Source organism: Emys orbicularis, chromosome 18, assembly GCF_028017835.1.
Source record: "Emys orbicularis isolate rEmyOrb1 chromosome 18, rEmyOrb1.hap1, whole genome shotgun sequence".
NCBI classification, from domain to species: Eukaryota; Metazoa; Chordata; order Testudines; family Emydidae; genus Emys; species Emys orbicularis.
In genome coordinates, this window is record NC_088700.1 from 25,797,415 (window position 1) to 25,823,255 (window position 25,841).

At 46.6% G+C, this 25,841-nt stretch overlaps 1 protein-coding gene across 1 annotated transcript in view; it reads right to left on the reverse strand.

Annotated features, from left to right (window-relative positions):
- Positions 1-1,361: 1,361 nt before the first annotated feature.
- Positions 1,362-25,841, reverse strand: part of PNPLA7 (patatin like phospholipase domain containing 7) — a 424,003-nt gene continuing 399,523 nt past the window's right edge. The window contains exons 33-36 of the mRNA XM_065418594.1: positions 25,483-25,593; positions 14,225-14,309; positions 2,874-2,977; positions 1,362-1,442 (exon numbers count right to left, since the gene is read on the reverse strand). Coding sequence (XP_065274666.1) covers positions 1,362-1,442; positions 2,874-2,977; positions 14,225-14,309; positions 25,483-25,593 — 381 coding nt within the window. The remainder of the gene's footprint in view (positions 1,443-2,873; positions 2,978-14,224; positions 14,310-25,482; positions 25,594-25,841) is intronic.

Sequence of the window (25,841 nt, forward strand, 5' to 3'; positions counted from 1 at the left end):
GATCCGTAACAATCCTGGATGCTGCCCCAACTTTCTAGATGTTGCAGGGCCCTGCATGGGTGAATGACCACGTGTACTGGATTGGTGCAGCCATCCACATCTCCTGTAGCCTTCTGGTAAGTGACAACAGCAAGCATCGATTTCTCTGCTGCAATTTTATTTTAAAATACATATATAATAAGGACTCCAGATGTGGTTATAAACTGAGGGTGTCTTCAAAAGTACAAGTGTCACCTTGGAAGGTTCTGATCTCAGCAGAAGTGACTTAAGATCTTTGGGCTACTGGTGCATTCCCAAAAATCTTCAGCATTCAAACACCTTCCGCTGGGGTCGTGACAGAGCGTACCATGCTGGGAATGGAACCTGGACTGCTCCATTTTAGATGGCTGCAGCCTTTGTGGAGCTCCTGAAAAGTTGGGCAAGTTTTGCATGCCGGCAATGAGGCCTTTAAAACATGAACTCTTATGGACTCAACATAACCTGCCTGGTATTTTATCACACCCCACAAAGCAGTTACTGATCAATGACAAAATCTTGTAACCCACTGACAACCAGGTACAGGCATTTCATTTCAGCAGTTACCACTTTGTTTCACAAGGTAGCTACAGCTATGTAGCTACTCTGTAACTGCCTGGCAAATAGCAACTAAATGCACCATCATTACATGCTCCTGCAGATGGTTTGATTATACAGTATCTGAAGCAAATGAGTAACATTCAGAGTAATTAACTTGTAGCATTTAGATTTCCCGTTAAGTCTTCAAGCGAAATGCAGACAGAGACCCTTTATCCTACTATCACAGCAATACTCCCACTTACACAGTTGCAAAATAAATACAGAGCTGAGTTAACAACATGGCTGCCTGGCTCCTGTGACAAACACCCCTGCACTCTAATGCTCATGTATTTACCCTTCGCAGCAGTGGCAGTGCACATACTTTCCAGCAATGTTCATTTTTTTGAGCCTTCTGGGCCAGAACAGCAAACAGAACCCATGGTGGCAGACAGCCAAAGCAGCATCTGAACATACTTCTAACCACAGACAACTCCCAGCACACCCCTTCTTCGTACAAACCCCAGAGAGATCAGTGACTCACAACCCACAATGGCACCTGGAAAAAGGAGCAAAGTCATTGCAAATTTCCATGGCATGAGATCTCACTGGGCATGGAGATGTGGGTAGTGCACTGGCAAGTCTTGTGCTTCATTAAGGACAGTTAAATAGCCCCTCCATCCTGATCTGAGAAGTTTGAGTAACTGCAACATCTCAACCAGGCAATCTCTTTATAAAAAGGGCTCTTGTCAGTGAAACTACAGTTATGTAATCAAATGAAAGACAAGTCCTGATGGCTCCCCTAGGGATTAGCTGGGCTCCCCTGTGCTGCTGGATCGGCTCTCCTGTTTGGGGATGGTGATGCGTTTTCTTATCTGTACATCTTCATCCTGAAGGAGGAAACAAACATACTCATCAGCAGGAGATATCTGATCTGAAATGATTTAGCAGACTGTTCCAGATAAACAAAGACACTCCTCTCTCTCCTTCCTCCCCCGAAGCCTTCTGCATATCAGACTTCAGTCTCAGAAGGATTAGCTTGGCTGATGAAGATTTTAAATACAACCAGGAACATGAATCTGCGTGGATCTACGAGACAGCCCTCGCACTCTGCTGCTATCCCACTCGGAAACACTGAAGTCACCTCACGTCCTTCCCTGTGTATCTTATTTGTGTAGGTTCTCAAACCTGTTCACATGCTCCCATCCAAGAACTGTTCTTTCCAAATATTAGCAGGCATTTGTAGCTCTTTCAAACTGGCCAGGACTCTCCCCATAAGAGAGAGAGAGAGCAGGGATGCAGATTTGCTGTAGAGTTTTTCATTACCTAAGTGGAGCTGTGTGATCCAATTTATGCTTTGCTCCAAGATGGGAGGTCAGAAAAACTTCATGGTCGACACAAATTAGAGATGGATTATAACTATTTAAATGCCAGTATGTGAACTCTGGCCATGAGACATGCATTCTCCCCGCTATGTGTATAGGAAGGGACAAAGCTTATGTCAACACCCTGCTAAATTATGGATCCTTTAAAGCAGGGGTCGGCAATGTTCGGCATGCGGCTCGCCAGGGTAAGCACCCTGGCGGGCCGGGCCAGTTTATTTACCTGCTGACGTGGCAGGTTCGGCCGATCGCGGCCCCCACTCGCTGCGGTTCGCCGTCCCGGGCCAATGGGGGCGGCGAGAAGCGGCGCGGGCGAGTGATGTGCTGGCCGCGGCTTCTCGCCACCCCCATTGGCCCGGGACGGCGAACCGCGGCCAGTGGGGGCCGCGATCAGCTGAACCTGCCGTGTCAGCAGGTAAATAAACTGGCCCGGCCCGCCAGGGTGCTTACCCTGGCGAGCCGCGTGCCGAACATTGCCGACCCCTGCTTTAAAGGATGCTGACAAGTTTCAGCCACACAAAAGCTCCTGTTTATGGCTTGGTTCCTTCCAACAATCTTCCCTAAAGACTGAAAGGTTTGGCTTTGCAGGGTTGTAGGTTACATGTAACCTAAAATATCAAATAGCTTGGATAGGCTGCTCTGTGAGCAGCTGCTGTACACAGTCTGCCTGAGAGGGATGGAACGTGGCTTAGGAATGCACTCAGTACCTGCACTGCACTACAGACCATCTGATTTTCTTCTACCAGATTCCTTTCAGCACCAGTCTTACAGGCTGCTTCTCTCAATTGCCCCTTCTCACACCTTCCCACGAGATTGCGATCCCACCACCTAACCTAGATAAGGCTCTATGTCTGCAGGAAAACATTTGGCTTTGACATGTTTGTCAGATTAAAGGCCGGCAAAAAGACACACAGAGCTAATCTAGAGCACAGTTCTTACGGAGTCAGAATCCTCTTCCACCTGGCTGCTTAGGAAATTAGCATAATCGTCCTTCTGATTGTCTAGAATTTCTTCTTCATACTCAGTCTGATAGTCAGATTCATCTGAATAGGAGGGAAAAGAGAATCATTGATTTTAGTTGGCACCAGTAATGGACAGAGGGCATTGCAGGAGGATTACAATATTTGCTAACCACATCCTGAGCTACAGAGCACTCAGCCAGGAAGAGGTTTGGCCAACTAATGGCAACTCAACGAACTAGTTACTTCTCCCTGGGGACCACAAATCAAGCTGTCATTTTAGAAGTATCAGTTCTCTAGCCTGCCTGGTTGCAGAGATAACCTTCAAAAACTGGATGTAAACTGATGTTTCAATGTCTGCTAGTAACTGCATTAAAATTCCCTGGTTAAAGAGGTGTGAAATGTCCCATTCATCTCAATGGGGCCTTCGCTTTCAACCTAATGATAATGTAAAATGTTGACATATTAACACCACTGATCACTGCACACAAATATCACCACTGATTAATACACACAAATATTAATACCACTAATTCATGCAAACATGCAAGAAAAGGGACAATCTTGTTCGGCAGATCTGCACAATCTACTTTTGGCATCATGCCATGGATTGAGTGTGGAAGAGCCCCACCGCTTATATATTCTCCAGCGTGACTCTGTTAGGATCTGGGAAGATCTGTATCTGGGGAGGTCAGAGCAAAGCAAGGTACAATGACAAGTGCTGTACATGTTCAGTTGCAGAGTGCCTCTGTCAACACCAGTCTTTGCAATGCCAATGCTGCTCGCAGGACAAAACCTTGGGACCTCTCTGTCCCCCTTTTACAATGTTGAAAATTGAGCCTGTATTCCTATTCCGTGTTTGTTGTGTCTTAGCCCTGGTCTACACTACGAGTTTAGGTCGAATTTAGCAGTGTTAGATCGATTTAACCCTGCACCCATCCACACGACGAAGCCATTTTTGTTGACTTAAAGGGCTCTTAAAATCGATTTTTGTACTCCTCCCCGACGAGGGGATTAGCGCTGAAATTGACCTTGCTGGGTCGAATTTGGGGTAGTGTGGACACAATTCGACGGTATTGGCCTCCGGGAGCTATCCCAGCATGCTCCATTGTGACCACTCTGGACAGCACTTTCAACTTCGATGCACTAGCCAGGTACACAGCAAAAGCCCCGGGAACTTTTGAATTTCATTTCCTGTTTGGCCAGCATGGCGAGCTCATCAGCACAGGTGACCATGCAGTCCCAGAATCGCAAAAGAGCTCCAGCATGGACCAAATGGGAGGTACTGGATCTGATCGCTGTTTGGGGAGACGAATCCGTGCTATCAGAACTCCATTCCAAAAGATGAAATGCCAAAATATTTGAAAAAAATCTCCAAGGGCATGATGGACAGAGGCTACAACAGGGACCCCCAGCAGTGCCGCACGAATATTAAGGAGCTCAGGCAAGCCTACCAAAAAACCAAAGAGGCAAACGGCCGCTCCGGGTCAGAGCCCCAGACATGCCGCTTCTATGATGAGCTGCATGCCATTCTAGGGGGTGTGGGGGGGCTACCACTACCCCACCCCTGTCCATGGACACCTGCAAGGGGGGAGTCTCATGCAACAGGGATGAGGATTTTGGGGACGGGGAAGATGAGGAGGTGGAGGAGGATGAGGATAACACACAGCACGCAAGTGGAGAAACCATTCTCCCCGACAGCCAGGGACTGTTTATCACTCTGGAGCCAGTACCCTCCCAACCCTCCCAAGGCGGGCTCACAGACCATGAAGCCAGAGAAGGCACGTCTGGTGAGTGTACCTTTGTAAATATAATGCATGGTTTAAAAGCAAGCATGTTTAATGATTAATTTGCCCTGAAGACTTGGGATGCATTCGCGGCCAGTACAGCCCCTCCTTTTAAATGGCCAGCCCAACGGGTGCTTGGTATGGGAAAGGAGGGTGCTGCTGTTTGAAACCATTCCCACATGTTATGAAGGTTGAAGAAGCCAAAAGACTGTGGCTTACCATGGCTGCCTGCAAGCCGAATTCTGTTGCCCAGCCCTGCGTGTGTGATCTCTCACACCAAACTGGCAGGCCCTCAATATAAGAGGCAAAATGTGACCTTGTACCGAAAGCACATATGCTATGTAATGTTAACAGCTTGGTTCACCGTGAAAGAGTCTACCCATTGTTCTCTAAAATGTGTCTTTTTAAATACTACTCTCCCTTTTTTCCCTCCCGCAGCTGCAAATGTTTCAACGCTCCCCCTATCATCTCCGTCCCAGATGCTGGCACAGATAAGAAGGTGAAAAAAACGCACTCGCGATGAAATGTTCTCTGAGCTCATGCAGTCCTCCCACACTGAAAGAGTTCAGCGGAATGCGTGGAGGCAAACAATGTCAGAGTCCAGGAAAGCAGAAAATGAACGCAAGGACAGGAGGGATGAGAAAGATGAGAGGTGGTGAGAGCAAGATGAGAGGTGGCGGCAACGCGATGAGAGGAGGCAGGATGCAATACTGAGGCTACTGGGGGGTTAAACTGATATGCTCCGGCGTCTGGTGGAGCTGCAGGAAAGGCATCAGGAACACACACCGCCGCTGCAGCCCCTGTGTAACCACCCGCCCTCCTCCCCAAGTTCCATAGCCTCCTCACCCAGACGCCCAAGAACGCGGGGGGGGGGGGGCGGAGGAGAGCGGGGGCCCTCCGGGCACCCAACCACTCCACCCCAGAGGACTGCCCAAGCAACAGAAGGCTGTTATTCAATAAGTTTTGAAGTGCAGTGTGGCCTTGCCCTTCCCTCCTCCCCTCCTCCACCACCCCACCCAGTGCTTCCCTCCTCCCTGACCCCTCCCGGGCTACCTTGGCAGTTATCCCCCTATTTGTGTGATGAATTAATAAAGAATGCATGATTTTGAAACAATAATGACTTTATTGCCTCTGCAAGTGGTGATCGAAGGGAGGAGGATGGTTGGCTTACAGGGAAGTAGAGCGAACCAAGGGGGTGGGTTTTCATCAAGGAGAAACAAACAGAACTGTCACTCCGTAGCCTGGCCAGTCATGAAACTGGTTTTCAAAGCTTCTCTGATGCGCAGTGCGCCCTGCTGTGCTCTTCTAATCGCCCTGGTGTCTGACTGCGTGTAATCAGTGGCCAGGCGATTTGCCTCAACCTCCCACCCTGCCATAAACGTCTCCCCCTTACTCTCACAGATATTGTGGAGCACACAGCAAGCAGCAATAACAATTGGAATATTGGTTTTGCTGAGGTCTAACTGAGTCAGTAAACTGCACCAGCGCGCTTTTAAACATCCAAAGGCACATTCTACCACCATTCTGCACTTGCTCAGCATATAGTTGAACAGCTCCTTACTACTGTCCAGGGTGCCTGTGTATGGCTTCATGAGCCATGGCATTAAGGGGTAGGCTGGGTCCCCAAGGATAACTATAGGCATTTCAACATTCCCAACAGTTATTTTCTGGTCTGGGAAGTAAGTCCCTTCCTGCAGCTGTTCAAACAGACCAGAGTTCCTGAAGATGCGAGCGTCATGTACCTTTCCCGGCCATCCCACGTTGATGTTGGTGAAATGTCCCTTGTGATCCACCAGGGCTTGCAGCACCATTGAAAAGTACCCCTTGCAGTTTATGTACTGGCTGCCAAGGTGGTCCGGTGCCAAGATAGGGATATGGGTTCCGTCTATCGCCCCACCACAGTTAGGGAATCCCATTGCAGCAAAGCCATCCACTATGAACTGCACATTTCCCAGAGTCACTACCCTTGATAGCAGCAGCTCAGTGATTGCGTTGGCTACTTGGATCACAGCAGCCCCCACAGTAGATTTACCCACTCCAAATTGATTCCCGACTTACCGGTAGCTGTCTGGCGTTGCAAGCTTCCACAGGGCTATTACCACTCGCTTCTCAACTGTAAAGGCTGCTCTCATCTTGGTATTCTTGTGCTTCAAGGCAGGGGAGAGCAAGTCACAAAGTTCCATGAAAGTGCCTTTACGCATGCAAAAGTTTCGCAGCCACTGGGAATCATCCCAGACCTGCAACACCATGCGGTCCCACCAGTCTGTACTTGTTTCCCGGGCCCAGAATCGGCGTTCCACGGCATGAACCTGCCCCCTTAGCACCATGATGTCCAAATTGCCAGGGCCCATGCTTTGAGAGAAGTCTGTGTCCATGTCCTCATCACTATCTTGATCGCGCTGTCGTCGCCTCCTTGCCTGCTTTTGCAGGCTCTGGTTCTGCACATACTGCAGGATAATGCGCAAGGCGTTTACAATGTTCACAACAGCAGTGGTGAGCTGAGCGGGCTCCATGCTTGCCGTGGTATGGCGTCTACAGGAGAGCAGAGTTGCAGCAGAAGTGGTGGATGACGATGGTTTGCAGACCTACTGCACCGTCTGCTGCCAGCAGCACCCAGGACACAACAGCCGTGGTGACAGTGAGCTGAGCTGAGCAGGCTCCATGCTTGCCGTGGTATGGCGTCTGCACCGAAAAAAGGCACGAAATGATTGTCTGCCGTTGCTTTCCCGGAGGGAGGGGCGACTGGCGACATGTACCCAAAACCACTCGCGACAATGTTTTTGCCCCATCAGGCACTGGGAGCTTAACCCAGAATTCCAATGGGCGGCGGAGACTGCAGGAATTGTGGGATAGCTACCCACAGTGCACCACTCCGTGAGTCGATGCTAGCCACGGTATTGAGGACGCACTCCGCTGACCTACTGCGCTTAGTGGGGACATACACGATCTACTGGGGGTTGGGGGTTGGACTAGATGACCTCCTGAGGTCCCTTCCAACTCTGATAGTCTATGATTGTATGACTCTATAAAATCGCTTTCTAAAGATCGACTTCTATAAATTCGACCTGATTTCCTAGTGTAGACATATCCTTAGCCAGCCTCTGATCTTCCCATCACCACCAGCTTACAGAAGTTTCCTCTTAAAAGGGTCTTTGTCAAAGGCTTTTTGAAAGTTGAAATAAATAAATGATATTCACTATTTTGTTGATGTACTAGGGATGTGTGATATTCCCCTACATTAAACCCATACTGGCTTGTTCTGATCATATCACAATTACCTGGGTGTTTTATCTTACTATTTTAATTTGGTTTCAATCCATACTCCTAGTTTTGCAGTATGACTCACTGTTCTGACATTATCAGGATAATCCCTAGCGCCAGTTAGAGAGTTAGGTAAGACATTAGCTACCATCTGGAATCAGAGCCACTGAATTAACTGAAGGATTGCGTATTTATGTCACCAGTTCAGTCCCTTTTATCTTAAACTTTTGCAGAACTCTTGGACATACCATCTGGTCCTGGGGACTTGACGATCCTTAATTTATCAGTTTGTTCCAGCAACTTCCATTTGAACTGCTTAGTTTACCTCTTTTATTACCTGAAGAGCACAGGCATGGAGTGTCTCCCCAATATCTTCTGTGGTGAAGACTGATGCAAAGAAATTGTTTTGCTTCTCTGAAAAGTGCACAAATTTTTGGACCACTCCCTTAGATCTTTCACAGACTGCCTTGCTTCCAAAGAACTTACAATTCTTTATTTGATTTTTGTCTTTGGCTATTTGCTCTTCCCTTTTAGCCTCCTAATTTCGACTTTGTATTTCATCCACCATAGTTTATGCTCCTTTTTCTTGGCGTCAGTAGAGTTGGAGTGCCTTTTTCTGAGGGATTCCCTGTTTAGCTTGAATAAACTCTTGAAGTTAAATCACTGAACCATTTACATCATGCTCCCCTCCACCCCAGCTTTCCTGCTTCCTTTCTGGAACTCGGCTGTTCTCAATGGTGGCAGATGACAGAACAAGGAGAAATGGTCTCAAGTTGCAGTGGGGGAGGTCTAGGTTGGATATTAGGAAACACTATTTCACTAGGAGGGTGGTGAAGCACTGGAATGCGTTACCTAGGGAGGTGGTGGAGTCTCCTTCCTTGGAGGTTTTTAAGGGCTTGACAAAGCCCTGGCTGGGATGATTTAGTTGGGAATTGGTCCTGCTTTGAGCAGGGGGTTGGACTAGATGACCTCCTGAGGTCCCTTCCAACCCTGATATTCTATGATTCTATGATTCTTCTTTAGAGGTATGCGTGCCTTTTGGTATTCTGTTATGGGTTGTTTAAGTAGCCTCCACACTGAGTCTAAGAATTTTAATTTCCTCACTTTTGCCTATAGGTCTGTTTGATCAGCTACAGATGGGGAAACTGAGGCCCAGCGGGACCAGTGGCACAACAGTCCCCCTACAAACCCCAATGCCATTCCCATGTTCTAAGTGCTAGACAATACTCCAGCCTAGAAACAGGATAATGTTACTTAGAAGATTTAATCATTTTCGAATAACCACAAAGAACCTCCAGATATGTCACAAGATAGACAACAAGAGACTGTTACAGACTCATTCATGCTGCCCCCATATCAATTCACCATTCTATTTAAGAACTCAGATACTTTCAGAATATTGATCAGAAGGACTCCAGTGAACTCCCTGAACCTGCATTACTGTACACATCCATCATAGCTACTGTCCAGCTCCTACCTTGTAAATCAATACTGAAGCCACATGCAGCTCTACTCTAGACTGTGGCAGTTTCTGAAGCCACGCCAACTGAAATGCTCTGACTGACAATCAGCAGGGATAATAAACCAGCAAAGCAATGGCATCATCATCACATGGGTTTGAGCTATTCCCGCTCTCATGCCCAACCTTTTCCCTCAAAAATCAAACAAGATGCATATGCAGCAAAATTAAACAAATCTCAACTGCTCACGCTGGTCATGTTGGGCATTGATCCACCTTGCACAGAGTTGATCAAAAAGCCCTGTTTTAGACTGGTTCCTTCTGCAGTGCTTGCAAGGAGTCTGCCAATAATCACAACTAAACACTACAAGCAAGCACTTTTAATTGAGCCATCGCATGTCTCAGCAAAGTAATGATGCCAATGTGTTCCTCCACTCTTGTCCACCGGCACCCCAGCCTTCTGTTTACTGCTTCTTGCCTGAACACATCACAGCTAAGAGGAAGCACAGTGCTCTACCCACAAAGCCAGCTGGGACTCAGGAGAGCTGGATTCCATTTCCAGCTCTTCCCCCTGCCTCCCCTTGTGACCTTGGACAAGTCACTGGGTCTCTCTGTGGCTCAATTCCCCATCTGTAAAATCCTGCTCCACTTCACAGGATGGTTCGGAGGATAAACCAATTCCTGTTTGTGAAGTGCACAGATAGCTCACTTATGGGGGCCGTACATGGTAATCAGACAGATCCATCATGGCTACATATACAGTGCAAGCAGAGACCTGGGTTTCTATTTGTGTCACTAGATCACCACTCCTGCTTTTGGGGGATTGGGAAAATAACCATCCTTTTGTGATGTCTGAAATATTGGTGGGTTTGCAGAGAGTGGGCAGGGAGATGGAGCAGATGTGCCAGTAGCAGTTAAACCAGCTTCACCGAGACGCTTAACAGCTACAAAGTTATCTGTGTAGATACCAAGTATGGGGAATATGCTGCGAGATGGACGAATACCTTCAAACATGGGAGTTGCTGGATCCTCCTAGCTGACCCCTACAACCCTGACCTAACTCTCCACATGTTAAATCAATTGGCCCCCATTCCCATGGGGGGCTGTCAGGACAGACATCTCAGCATCCCCAGCGCTGGCCTGTGTGTGGAATCCTGCTCCCTATTAGTCACCTAGGTAACCTCAGATTATCTTGGGTTTAAAACACCCGTGACATTTGGCTTGTCTGTTTATTACGTTTCCATGAGGTTTGCATTTCTGCCCTAATTCCCACTCCCTCCTGTGATGGTGCTAGAGTACCGCCATCGTAATTGAGACTTTGTTAGGCTCTAGGGCCTCAGCCTTGTAATAAGCATTGTGCAAACTGAACCCTGAGCCCATGCGGAGCCTTACTGATTTCAATGGGGATCTAACTCCAGTATCAGTAATGTCAAACTGAACCCTCTCACAGCAGGTGTAGGTTTAAGTGAAATGTACACAATTAATGATTTACTTGAAATCTTTCTAAAGAGCAGATGAGCAACAGCTTATACTCAGCCGCTGCGAGGGACCACATAACTCAAAGGTTTAGCCTGGTGTCTATTTATAAGCAAAGGCCAATTTTGCCCAAATAGAAATGCTAAAGCCTCTGAGGATGGCATACTCATTGCTATGCAGCAGTATAAGAGTAATCCCACCTGTGAACCCAACAGTCATGGCAAACACCGACACACTGGACTGTGTATCAAAGGCCATACAGGATTCACATGATAAAGAAGAAGAAAAGTATTTTTCAGCTTGGTTCTGAGGAACAGGTCTTGTACTTAAAATGAATTAGCTGATTACTTAAGTATTGCTCGCGTTGGAACAGTCGATAGCATCTGCTGCATTCTGCAGATGACAGTACATTCTGTTCCTTAGCATTTTATTCTAACACAATGGCTATAACAAGCTGGCAGAAAACGGATTAAAAACACTTGGCCATTACTTTCTCCTGTAGTTGTTCAGAGAGTAATTTGTAGCTTTAATTAAATATAATGGCTATGATTAAAAAGGAGGCCCTTGATATAAACTTGGTGAGGAAATGCTGGAATTAAACTCACTGCATCTGTAGTTTACCACAGATGATAGTATTTTCAGAGGTTTACAACTTTATTGTTAAAACTTACTTGGAGCTAAAAGTGAACAAACAGCCTGAGATGGCTCTCTAAACAAATGTTTCCAACAGCAGTGTGGTCACTAATGTTATTGCATATTTGTATTGCAAGAACTCTCAGAGGCTATAAGCAGGAACAGAGCCCACTGTGGGAGGTGTGTTACCCACTTCTGATCATCTTGGTTCAGAAAGACGCAAAATAAAACAAATGGCAATAGCCACTGCTGCAGACTGGAATGCGTTCACATGCAGTAGGCTATTCCGATGTGGTAATTCCCCAAGGTTTTCATTATTCAGTAGTTCTACAGCACTCAGAAACAGTGCTCTTGAGAACAAACAGGAAGGTGTGGTCCCTGCCTCAAAGAGCGAACAATCCAAATATTACACATGGCAACAGGTGAGTATAATAGAGAAACAGAAGCAGGAGAGGCGGGGAAAGACAAGGACGATGATGAAAAGATCACATGATTGCTCTGGGAGGCACAGGCCCATTCTTGCTAATTCTGTGGGGTTTTTGTTTCTCTTTTATAACTCCATTTTTGCAGGTGATACAGCTGATGTGAAGGTATAAGGTTCTGTGGATTAGATTGTTTGTGTGCCAATAACTCTCCAAACTTTGATGTACATCATGGAATCAGGCAGTCTGCCACAATCTTATGTGGATTGGTACTTTTTAGATATTTATATTGAATTATTTTTAAAAATAGCCAGATCCTGAGGCTGCTGCATATGCACAGTAGTTACTTTTCCTAAGGGTTTTTAGAATGTCTTTAGTGCAGTAAAAAGATTACACACCATTTTATTGCTTAAATGCTGCTAGAGTCAATGATGCAGCTACAATAATATTGTGTGTCCTCGAGAGTATACATTGACATAACGGACAGCAACACTCTTTTAAGCTGTCTTCTGTACCAGTGATCTACAGTGGAGAAGAGTGGTTCTTTTATATATGTCCAGTGCTATTACAAAGAAAAGACAAAGAAAATAAACATACAAAATTGTGTTAAAGGTGCAATAAGACATCAAGGGCAAATGAAGTCAGAACTGAGCTGTGCTATTTTTCACTTGCCCTATTACACCTTGGATTAAAGCACACTGGGTCTCCCAATGTCTCTTGCATTGACCTTTGGCCCTTTTAACATCCGAGCACTGCTGAGCTAGTTCTAGATGAAACAGAAGCCTTAAGAGCACACAAGTGAGGCAAATTAAGATTGAAGTCAGACTCATTAACTTCACTTTAAAAAGTGAGCATGTGTGAATCCCTGAGCACAGCAGCCTGGCAGCTGCATTTTCCTTCTCAGGGCTCTGTTCTCCCTGCACCACGTGAGTAACTACCTCAATGGCAACTGAGCATGGCACTGACGGCAGAACAGCTCTCTTGGGTCAAAATTTGTCAAACCTACTTTTAAAGGTACCTTAATACTAACGCTCTATTTAACTGGCTCTCTCATCTAAAGGCAAATCTTACCCGGCAGGCGAGCAAGAGGTGTATTGGGGATCAGATTGCTGCAATAAAGCATTTAAATCACAACTGGTCTAAATAGTCATGCCACTAGTAACCGTGTTATGCAGAACCTTTTGTTCCTATTCTTAATGACTGTTTAAATATATTTGATTAATATTTTCTTCATTAGGCACAGGGATGGGAATTAGCATGTCAAAGAGCTGCAGGGACATCTCAACAGAGTCGTAGATGGAGGGGCTGCTAATTTCTCAACCTGCGGCCCACAATGACAGACAGGTTGAGAACAACTGCATTAGATGCTGGGAGTGTAGCAACTATGTGCAGAAGCAAAGCAGCCATTACTTGTTCCTCGGTAGCATGCATGCAGCATTGCCCATGAGAGCCGGGTTAAGTGAGAGAGGGAATGGGAAATAAGAAATGCTTGAAAAAGCCTCTAATGTGCTGATGTTCCCAATAATGGAGGGGGGGGTAAATAAAATGTAAGCCAGTGAGTCACTCAGCACTGCTTTAATAAGAGCAGGAAAAGTTCCCTGCACTGGGCCTCCAAACTACCCTCCTTCCCCATTTCAAGGCTATAGATGACCAAGCCAAAAGGTGAAGACACGACAACTAGGGTGGCCACATCAGCAAAGCCTCAATCTACAACTCAGCACTTTCCCCACAATGCGGGGAGGAGGGTTTGAGGGAGAGCTGGCTTCTGGCTGGCTGAGGCTGCACTGGGGCGTTGTCAAAACATTAACACTGAGGGGAAAGGGAGAAAATAAGGCACCAAGCAGACCTACTTCATGTACAGGCCATGTCACTTCACATCCCTGAAAGGCTCACAAGAAATGCAACTGAAAGAGTATAAATACAGTAGGATTAATTTCAGAAGCCTTGCCTATGGGGAATGGGTAGACTCAAAGCATGGTGGAGCAGAAGAAGGTGGATTAAGATGAATCCAAGAAGCATCTGAATAACGTTCCTCATCACTAAAGTCTAAGTTCCTCCAGGATGGGATACCCAAGTTGAGGTTAATAATAGTGAGGAATAATTTCCTACTTAATGAACAGAGCTCAAGTGAGAGCAAACAAGAACACAGGGATGATTTGAGAGTATTCCTTGGATTGCTATTGAGGAGAGACAAGCATGTGGGTGGCACCATGTACATTGTATATTGTAGCAATAATCTTCATCCAGAAAAGTGTATCATCTCTCATGTAACTGTCTCGATAAGCCAACTCACCATCTACCAGAGCTGCTTTGACTGGCTCAATTCTGGACACGATTTCTGCCAAGTCAGTGAAGGAGGTACTAGGACAGGTCACAATCTGAAATACAACGCAAAGTACATGTATATTATTCAAATGCACACACAGGAATAAGAAATACAAGGCACGGAAATCGTATTAAACATCAGACACACAGCCACAAAAACGGAAATTCTCAGTGATTGTTGCCATGGATCCTTACCATAGTAACAGGGTTCTCCAAAATGACTACCCTTATGGAGCCCCAGTCTTGGGAGACATGTGCTTGGGTTACAGTCAGCAGTTCCTATTAGGCCCATGTGCACATGCACCCTTTCCCCACACGCTGGGATCCGAGAGAATAAAAAGGGGAGCTACCCTAATTACCTCCTTCCACTACTCCTGGAATTCATCAGAAGAGACTTCAGAGAAGTGGGACAGAGAGCAAACACCCTAACGAACAGAGAAATGGGGGAAAGCCAATAGGGCAGCGTTAAGAGCCATGAACTGTGTTCGGATCCTGCCACTCCTTTGGCACTCAGAAGGGCTGCTGCGGCCAGTTCCCTTTATACCCTCTGTTCCCAGCACATTGGGAGCGTTGCCTAGATGCTTCCCAGCCTGTGCACCAGAATGTGCATATCAAAGATAGGGACCGTAGACAGGGCCAGGAGACTCATTCACTCTTTTGCCTCTCTCTCAGATACACACTATGGCTCATACTCATTGGTGGGGGGCTCCCCAGAGAAGACCATGAGTATTGCAGCATGAGGGCAGCCAGCAAAAAGCTGACAAATCCATAATGATAGCTGTAACTGGCACGATACTATTATGAAACATACATGCTGTGTAGTTGTAGCCATGTCGATCCCAGGATATTAGAAAGACAAGGTGGGAGAGGCAATATCTTTTATTGGACCAACTTCTCTTGGTGAGACACAAGCTTTCAAGCCACACAGCACTCTTTTTCAGGGCTGGGAAAGGTACTCCCAGCATCACAGCTAAATGCAAGATGGAATGGTCCCATAGATTCTATGGGGTGCCCAACCTACGGCCTACAGGCTGTACATGGCCCATCAGAGCATTTCATACGGCCCACAGCCTGCTTCAACACAATATTCGAATGGCTTATTCATTAGCATTTTGTCGTCATGTTTATATCATTTTAATTTACACAAGTGTGTAAATAGACAATACGGTACACAGAAACAACCTATCTAAATACATACAAAACAAGCTGAACTTAAAATCTCAATCAATACAAAGTGACTTTAAATCTGTGCTTAGGTTTATGTGGCCCCTCTGTGTAATAAGGTTGGGCACCACTGTCTTAGAATATGTACTCACTACTTATACTAAACAATCTGTTCCACCCTGCATTTAGCTGAGATGCTGGGAATACTGTTCCCAGAGCTGAAGAAGAGCTCTGTGTGGCTTAAAAGCTTGTCTCTCTCACCAACAGAAATTGGTCCAATAGAAGATATTACCTCGTCCACCTTGTCTCTTTATGAAATGTACAGGGAGGCTCCCAGCACAGCCCTAAAATCCACTGTGTTGGGGAAATCACACTTAGAACTGGGGGCACTTGTCTGATGCTCATCACCTCATGCACTTTTAAAGTTATCCAGTGAGCTGGTAATATTTGATGCAATACAGGATGTTTTAGGACGGACAGGAAAGCAGCAGCAGCAAAAAGAAACAGCTTTATTTCTTGGAGTTGGACTTAATACTACTTTAGCTAACAGCAGCAGCTTCTTTTACTACCTTGCAAAATCACTTGTTTTCAGAAGTGAAAAACGTACACAATAAGCTGGGCAGAGTTTAAGTCTAATTCAAGTGGTTAATAACATCCTCCAGGATATGAGGTTTGCTCAGTTAGAGATTCAGATAATTTCAGACAGATTTTGCTAGAACAGTCAAAACTGTAAAAAAAAAAAAACCCTCACAAATCAAACACTCAGTCTAAAATCTGGGTTTTATCACTACAGCTTCCAGGTCAGTAGTTCATTAACATTGTCTCCACTACAAGTAAAGCAGCCATGTATGACCAAGTATGACCAGATATGACCAAGGCTAAGTCTGGTTATAAAACCATGTTCATACCATGTTTGTAACCAGGTCAGGGAATATCTATGTTGTAAGAAGGTTCTCTGGCACAGTTATATTTGTAGTGTAAACAGGGCCTTAATCATGTGATCTCCATGTGAATGTGTTATTCCTTGATTTTAGCAAAGCTTTTGATACGGTCTCCCACAGTATTCTTGCCGGCAAGTTAAAGAAGTATGGGCTGGATGAATGGACTGTAACGTGGATAGAAAGCTGGCTAGATTGTCGGGCTCAACGGGTAGTGATCAATGACTCCATGTTTAGTTGGCAGCCGGTTTCAAGCGGAGTGCCCCAAGGGTCGGTCCTGGGGCCAGTTTTGTTCAGTATCTTCATTAATGATCTGGAGGATGGCGTGGACTGCACTCTCAGCAAGTTTGCAGATGATACTAAACTGGGAGGAGTGATAGATACGCTGGAGGGTAGGGATAGGATACAGAGGGACCTAGACAAATTAGAGGATTGGGCCAAAAGAAATCTGATGAGGTTCAACAAGGACAAGTGCAGAGTCCTGCACTTAGGACGGAAGAATCCCATGCACTGTTACAGACTAGGGACCGAATGGCTAGGAAGCAGTTCTGCAGAAAAGGACCTAGGGGTTACAGTGGACAAGAAGCTGGATATGAGTCAACAGTGTGCCCTTGTTGCCAAGAAGGCTAATGGCATTTTGGGCTGTATAAGTAGGGGCATTGCCAGCAGATCGAGGGACATGATCATTCCCCTCTATTTGACATTGCTGAGGCCTCATCTGGAGTACTGTGTCCAGTTTTGGGCCCCACACTACAAGAAGGATGTGGAAAAATTGGAAAGAGTCCAGCGGAGGGCAACAAAAATGATTAGGGGGCTGGAGCACATGACTTATGAGGAGAGGCTGAGGGAACTGGGATTGTTTAGTCTGCAGAAGAGAAGAATGAGGGGGGATTTGATAGCTGCTTTCAACTACCTGAAAGGGGGTTCCAAAGAGGATGGATCTAGACTGTTCTCAGTGGTAGCAGACGACAGAACAAGGAGTAATGGTCTCAAGTTGCAGTGGGGGAGGTTTAGGTTGGATATTAGGAAAAACTTTTTCACTAGGAGGGTGGTGAAGCACTGGAATGGGTTACCTAGGGAGGTGGTGGAATCTCCTTCCTTAGAGGTTTTTAAGGTCAGGCTTGAGAAAGCTCTGGCAGGGATGATTTAGTTGGGAATTGGTCCTGCTTTGAGCAGGGGGTTGGACTAGATGACCTCCTGAGGTCCCTTCCAACCCTGATATTCTATGATTCTATGATTCTCCTCACCTACCAATCAGCATCCAAGGAGTCCTAAAAGCTGGGAATCAGAATTTTATCTTGCTGAGCTTAACTTCTCTCAGAATTCAGAGGACACTGGGCTCTTTAGGCCAGATGAAGAGATTCCCCTTCAGCAGAGCCTCCCATTACAGCCCAAGTGTGGAGGCAGAGCTGGACACAGCACTAGGCAATCTACAAATGCTTTTTTATTGTTTATGAAATTTATAATTCAATCCCCATTACTACAGGTGGGGTGGGTAGCACAAGCCTATTAAAGCTGCCTGCCACATCCCATTATAAGACCCTGTTTTCCATCGCTCATAACTTTACCAAACTTTAGGGAACAAAAGCTGGACAGGGAAGAGGGAAAGGAGTAGATTAGGTCAAGCCATCTGGTGAGACTGGAACTCAAGTGGTGTGCAGAGAAACTAGGAATGGTTGGGCAAGGCCATTGGGGTGAGGAAGGGAGGTTGGTACTGGTAAGGTAAGGAGACTAGTACTGGGAGCTGAGGTGGGCAGGACTAGGACTGAGAGCTGGTGAGAGAAACATGGGGGGATGGAGACTAGAAGCCTGTTGGCTGGGGGGAAGAAACGCTGAGATTGGATGAGGAGCTGGTGGGATAGGAGGGGACTGGGACTGGCTGTGCAAGGAGATTGCGAGTGAGTGTGGGAAGTGGGAGACTGTGTTTTAAATAGTAAGCCCAGAGGGGGAGACTAGGACTGGTTGGACAAGGAGCCTGGGACTGGAAAGCAAGGAAGACAGGACTGGGGAAGAGACAGGACTGGGATAGATTGGAAGTGATGGGGCAGAAGAGGACTTGCTTGGGGGAAAGCGGGCAGAAGAAGCTGTGCTCACTAGCGCACATTCCCCTACAGAGCCTGGAATGGAGCCCAAGATTCCAGAGTCTCACTCTTCCTTTGCTGTCAGAAACCTACTGGCAAAGTTGTGTCTCATTCACCTCTATTGCTGGTTCACATAGCGTATGACAACCTACTACTGCTATCAGGTACTCCATTAGCTCAGTGGCAGAGATCCATGCGGTGGATCTAAATGTTCCAAACCTGCTGAGGAACCATGTGGGTGTCAATGATGATACACAATGAAATTTCTGTTTTTTCAGTTTGATTTTTAAAACCCCTAGGAAATTATACACAAAAAAGGCCATAAAGGTTGCAAAGTCAAGAGCTCAAAAGTTAGAAAATATCAGAATTAAGGCTGTCTGTGCACCCTTAATTCGGCCCCCTTGCGTGTATCCATTATGACAGTTTTTAAATTACATAAGCGCATACTATTTCCCCACTGCACCCTGCCCCATTCAGTTCACAGGATGGATGAGTCTCACTTAACGAGCAGCTATTCAATATTTTGTTTCATTTTCACTGTCAATGTGTAGCTCAATCTGTTCCCAACCTGCCCCCGCCCATGGAAGGACCCACCTACAGAGGGCAGACAACAATGTAGTCTGCAGTCCCCTTCGATCCTTGGCCTCTGCTGTGACAAGACAACAAGGTGGCCAATTAGTGGTCACTGCCATGGTGGTTCATCATAGAATGATAGAATATCAGGGTTGGAAGGGACCTCAGGAGATCATCTAGTCCAACCCCCTGCTCAAAGCAGGACCAATCCCCAGACAGATTTTTTTACCCCAGTTCCCTAAATGGCCCCCTCAAGGATTGAACTCACAACCCTGGGTTTAGCAGGCCAATACTCAAACCACTGAGCTACCCCTCCCTGAACACATGGAAAGTAGATTGTGAACATTGGCTCAATTCACACAGGTCATCAAACAGCCATAAGACAGAAATGAGAGCTATCATTTACTGCTCACCTGGGTCTGAGTCAGAGCAGTGACCCGATGTGAAAGGTTCTCTTTTTCCACGACTACATCTTACTGCCACCCAGACCCTTCTAAGTCTTTTTAATATCTCTTTGTTAAGGTGGCGCTTTCCTTTTTCTGTCCACCTTAGACCTCAGTTCCTCCTATGCCTCTGACACATGGGGTCAGTACAGTTCCTCCATTGATTAAGGTTGCTCACTAGGTGTGGTATGTGTTCCTAGGTGATGCCAGTGCAGTCAATATCCTCTGTCACAGTCTTCTGCCAGTTCTTCCTTGGCCTTCCTTGCTTTCTCTTTCCTCCCTCGGGTACCCAATTCAGGGCTTGCTTAGCATGTTCACTAGATGAAGGACATGTCCCAACCAGTCGAACCAGTCTTTCTTTGGCGAGATTTCCTAACACGTCCTGCTCTGTCAGCTAGTTTACTCTCACATACGTTACATTTTGTCTTTCCAGTAAACTTATGCATCTTCCTCAGCCATCTGTGATAGACAGACTCCAGTCTCTTTTTGCTAGCCACTGTCATCAGCCAAGTTTCTGCCCCCTACAGTAGCATGCTCAGTACTATCACATGGTATAGTTTGGTGTAGCCCTAGGCCTTATTTTTTGTGCATTATTCAAACCCCACTCTGAAGACAGAGTTATTAACTTCCTCAAGGGCTTTTCTATGGTGGTCATCACTATAGTGAGCTCTTCACAAACATTAGTTTCTCTTCACAACCCCTATGAAGTGCAGGCAGGGGATTAGTCCCACTTTATAGATGGGGGACTGAAGCACAAAAAGTTCAAAGTCAAAAGTTTCCACTATTTTTGGTGCCCAATTTGAGACACACAGGATCAGATTTTTCAGAGTACTCAGCATTATATAGCACTTTTTATGTTCAAAGCACCTGGGAAAAGTTTGGTTTAAGTGACTTGCCCAGCACTACATGGGAACTCACATGGAAACTCCGTGGCAGAGGTAGGGATAGGATGCAATTCTCTAGGGCAGCATTCACCTGCTTCAGCCACGAGACTCTCCTCTTTCTGCCTGCAGTCCTTGCCTTACTCATTACAAAACTGCCAATTTCTCCAAGGGTACGTCTACACTACCCGCCGGATCGGCGGATAGCAATCGATCTATCGGGGATCGATTTATCGTGTGTAGTGCAGACGTGATAAATCGATCCCCGATCGCTCTCCCGTCGACTACTGAACTCCAGCTCAGCGAGAGGTGGAAGCAAAGTCGACGGGGAAGCCGCGGCAATCGACCCCGTGCCGTGAGGACACGAGGTAAGTCGAACTAAGATACATCGACTTCAGCTACGCTATTCTCGTAGCTGAAGTTGCATATCTTAGATCGATCCCCGTCACCCCACCCAGTGTAGACCAGGCCCAAGAAATGAAGCACAGTGGTCCTAGAAAAAACAACCTCCTTTACTAAATACAATGCTGATTCATCCCCAGTGCAGGCCTACCCTGTGCACTGAATGAGGTAGGGATCCTGTGGGAAAAATGCTATGTGATAATGTAATTTAAAGACTGTAACCTAATGTATATGCACAAGGGGGCTGAATTAGGGTTGCACAGGCAACTTTAATTTTGGCATTTCCTGACTTCGCAATCTTAATAAATGTTCTTTTAGCATAGTGTGTGTGTAATATGTATGTGGATAAAAAGTTTAGGAGATGATTTCCTACATTTAATTTCTATTAATTTACAGAAAATTCACGATCTCCTTTTCAAAAATACATGTAATGCAGAAAAGGAAAAAGCAATGAATACACACTCTGCAGATAGGCCAGCACAGTACTTCTCCATCCCTTCAACTGCATACCACTGAGAAGCTATGACATTTTTAGCAGTATAAGTGCTATGACATTTTTGATGGGGTTCCATAACCCCATGGCTTTGCCCTTCTGGAGAGTCCTCTGAGTCACCCCTCTCCCAAGAGGGCTGTGACAGATGGATCTCTCTGGACATTGAATTTATAACTCAGCCAGTATGTAATTCTGGTATGGACTAAGGCCCAGTGAGGATCCTGGACTAACAGCTCCACAGGGCAATTGGGGACACAATGGACGGATGGAATTCTGGACAGGTAGGAATTAAGAAATTAAGTGAAATGAGATGTCAGGGATTCAAGAGGCAGGTTTCAGTGTAGAAGAAGGGGAGGGGGCTCAAAGGGAAGTTACACAGCTGAAGAGCTGGGGAGAAGGATGAGTCATTCAATCCTAGTTTTGTGCACAGGAAGTCAGGGGCCCTAGTGGGAAGCCTTTGACAGGATGGAGGCCATGGCTCTTCCAGGGAGTGACTTCCCAGAACAGGAGAGGAACACAGACACGCTGTGGATTCCTGACGTGGGACACTGAGCCTGGTCTACACTGGGGGGGAGAGGGGGTCGATGTAAGATACGCAACTTCAGCTACGGGAATAGTGTAGCTGAAGTCAACGTATCTTATTTCGACTTACCTCCCATCCTCACGGCGCGGGATCGACGGCTGCGGCTCCCCCATCGACTCCGCTACCGCCGCTCGCCCTGGTGGAGTTCCGGAGTCGACGGGAGCGCGTTCGGGGATCGATTTATCCCTGCTGCTGGCTGAGTGAATGGAACCCCAGGCCGGCAGCGGGCTCAGCGGTGGCCGGGACCCGCAGCCTGCCATTAAAAAAAAAAATCGGCTTGCGTGCCGTAGGTTGAGGACCCCTGTTCTAGTGTATACAGTGTATACTGTGTGTACTGTACTTTATGGTAATTTTCACTATACGCAATTTTCCTCTTACACGCTGACTTTAGAACCTAACCTCCGCGTAAGATGTGACTCCACTGTAGTGTAAAAAAACATTTTTGGGCACCGCTTTTTGGCGCCCCCAAATCTTGGTGCCCTAGGCGGCCACTTAGTTTGCCTAGTGGTTACACCAGACCTGAGAGTAAGGGTGTACAGAGTAGAATCCTAGAGAGCTGGGGACCCTTCATACTATAAATTCAACCTTGACATGCTGGAAATAGGGAGGAGGAAAGTCCAACCCTGGGGGGTACAAGGGAGTTGAAGGCACGCAGCACTTTGCTGAATTGGACCCTTGGTTTGCTACTGCTATCCCCAGGCACAGGACCCTTGTATCTTGTGCTGCCGCCCCAGAACATGTGGACTGTGAGCAGATTTTAATTTGGGCCAGCAATAAGAGTGAGAGATTTATTTTCTCATCCCGCTATCTGCACACTTGTACAACTGGACTGTTGTAGCACTCTTCTCTCCAAAACTGGTATTGGGGGCATAGTGCTATGGCTCCAATGAGCTTGAAACTGAGGAATGCCTGCTGTCCTTAAAGACCCCCATAGCACACACAGTATTTCTCTCCAGAGTAGAGGTATCTGGTATCTTGGCTGCATCCAAAATCGGGGTATTACTACCAGACATTCTGCGCTCTGCATTTTGTACTTTGTTTCCTAAAGCATGGTGTGGCGTTGCTGTATGCTGTTAAACAGCTGCTGTGTTCCACCCCATAGGTGGCTGAAGATAGACACACATCACATCAGCGATGCCATCAGGGGTTCGTTCACCTGCACATCTACCAATGTGATATATGCCATCATGTGCCAGCAATGCCCCTCTGCCATGTACATTGGCCAAACCGGACAGTCTCTACGCAAAAGAATAAATGGACACAAATCTGACATCAGGAATAAGAACATTCCAAAACCAGTAGGAGAACACTTTAACCTGTCTGGTCACTCAGTAACAGACCAATTTTGCAACAGAAAAGCTTCAAAAACAGACTCCAACGAGAAACTGCTGAACTTCAATTGATATGCAAACTAGATACAATCAACTTAGGCTTGACTAGAGACTGGGAATGGCTGAGCCATTACAAACATTGAATCTATCTCCCCATGTAAGTATTCTCACACTTCTTATCAAACTGTCTGTACCGAGCTATCTTGATTATCACTTCAAAAGTTTTTTCTCTTACTTAATTGGCTTCTCAGAGTTGGTAAGACAACTCCCACCTTTTCATGCTCTCTGTTTGTGTATATATATCTCCTCAATATATGTTCCATTCTATGCATCCGAAGAAGTGGGCTGTAGCCCACGAAAGCTTATGCTCTAATAAATTTGTTACTTTCTAGGGTGCCACAAGTACTCCTGTTCTTTTTGCGGATACAGACTAACACGGCTGCTACTCTGAAATCATACACAGCACTGGCACCTCTGTTAAAGAAACGCCTAATAGGAAAGTAAAATATTGATCAAAGTTAGCAAAGAACTTTCAAAAAGCAGGTGATTAAAAAGGACTCTTCAAACACACATCAGGAGCCTATAGCAGCAAGCCAGTTCCTTCAGACACAGAAGAGGCTGCTAAAAGAGAAGTTAGATGTCAAGCCCAGCTTTGTTTTGCTTTTCTTGACTTAATTTCAGAAGTTTTAGCATTGTGGTGAGCTACAATGAAATCCTTGCTAACCCCTTTGAACACTGGACCTTGCTCAGGCAGAAGCGTAGAACCTTGGAGCATACACTCCAAGCGGGTAGTCCCCACTAAGGAACCAAAAACGCAGGCATGCATCCAATCAGCTGTTAGCCATTCCCATCAATCCATCATTTTTGTAACCTCAGGGTCTCTTAGCAACTGCCCTGCCTGCACACAGCCTCTAGCTACTCCCCTCCCTACACCCTGAGCTACCCCCCTGCCCACACACAGCCCCTAGTTACCCCTCCCTCCACCCTGAACTACCCCCTCCCTGTACCCTGAGCTACCCCCTGCCTGCACACAGCCCCTAGTTACCCCCTCCCTGCACCCTGAGCTATTCCCTCCCTGCACCCAGCCCCTAGCTACCCCCTCCCTGCACCCTGAGCTATTCCCTCCCTGCACCCAGCCCCTAGTTACCCCCTCCCTGCACCCTGAGCTATTCCCTCCCTGCACACAGCCCCTAGCTACCCCCTCCCTGCACCCTGAGCTATTCCCTCCCTGCACACAGCCCCTAGTTACCCCCTCCCTGCACCCTAAGCTATTTTCAAGCTTTTTGCGCTGAGCTGATAATTTTTGGTTGCAGCCCCCCCCACAACCCAGACAGGCTGGGTGGTCTGCTGAGGCGAGTCAGGGGGTGGAGGTGTCACTCTCTCCTTGGCCCCTGCCGTGTGCTCAAGCCCCGCTGGCCCCTGCCCTCCCCCCAAATAGAAGTCAAACTATGCCTATGCCCAAGGTCCCTGCCCCGAGGCCTCCCACACCCACTGGGCCCTGGAGTTTTTATAGCATGTTGGGAGGGGAAGGGAGGCTGAGAAAGAAAAGAAACTCCCATCTTGGAGCACAGGGATTCCCTTCCCCAATGAGCCATAAAAAATCCTGTCTCCGGCTCTAAGTGGAACTCTCAATATGGTTATAACAACTCAGCCACACGAAGTAACGCTTAGGTTTGTCAGGACCAGCTCAGTTCTGCAACCTAAACATTGGCTACTCAGATGTGCTGAAGCAGATAGCATGAGTAGAGAAGGTGGTACAAGTAAAACTTGTATTTTAACTACCACTGATGGCAATGTCTCACGCCTTCACAGGGTCTTTGATGCCTGCTGTATGAAATTCCTTTCCTGAAATAGGCCGTGCAGGCATTTTGGTACTGGACTGAACACACGGGGGGCATAATGCAAGATTTCTGACTGATTGAATGCTACATTCATGACAACCGAGCAGTGGATATGATAGACAGCTAGGCTTTTAAAATGCCAACGGTGCCTGCTCAGTGCTGAGTACCATTCAGCTGATCAGAGACGAGTCACTGGCCTAGTAAACCATCATCAATAAGCAGGAGGGACGCCTGTCTGAGTGTTGTCTGAGTATTGTCTGAACGTGATAAAAATAACTCAAGATGCTAAAAATCTGAGAATAACTAACTTTACTGCAATGCATTTTTAATGAATGTGCCTATATTCCCAGTAAGGGTCCATGAAAAATCCCACCCCCTTTGATAGCCTTTAACACATTATACAGCAATGCCTGGGTCAGAGAGCTCTGCTCAGCTGTGCTCTGGCTGCTGGGTGACATCATGTAATAAGAAGAGTACTTTTAAACTGAACACTTACACCAGATGTTTTGGATTTGCAGATCTCCTGCCTGTCTTTTAACATCTTGTCAAGGACTCCACTCCTGCCCCAGACATTAAATACTGTCTTCCCATGCTGATATCCCACTTCCTGGAAAGAGACAATCAGAAATAAAAACTCATCATCAATAACAACTGGACAACACCATGCTTCATGCCACCTGCTCTACAAACCAGAGTGCTAAGCACAAGCTTTACTCTCTGGGCCCGGGATTTAGAATGCAGTATGTACTGCTTCAGCTCTGAGTTACTCCGAACGCTCAGCCTATGAAATGGGGAGCCATTAACTGGAGCAAGGTGCTATTTTACATCAGCAAGCTCACATGACCTTTGGTCACT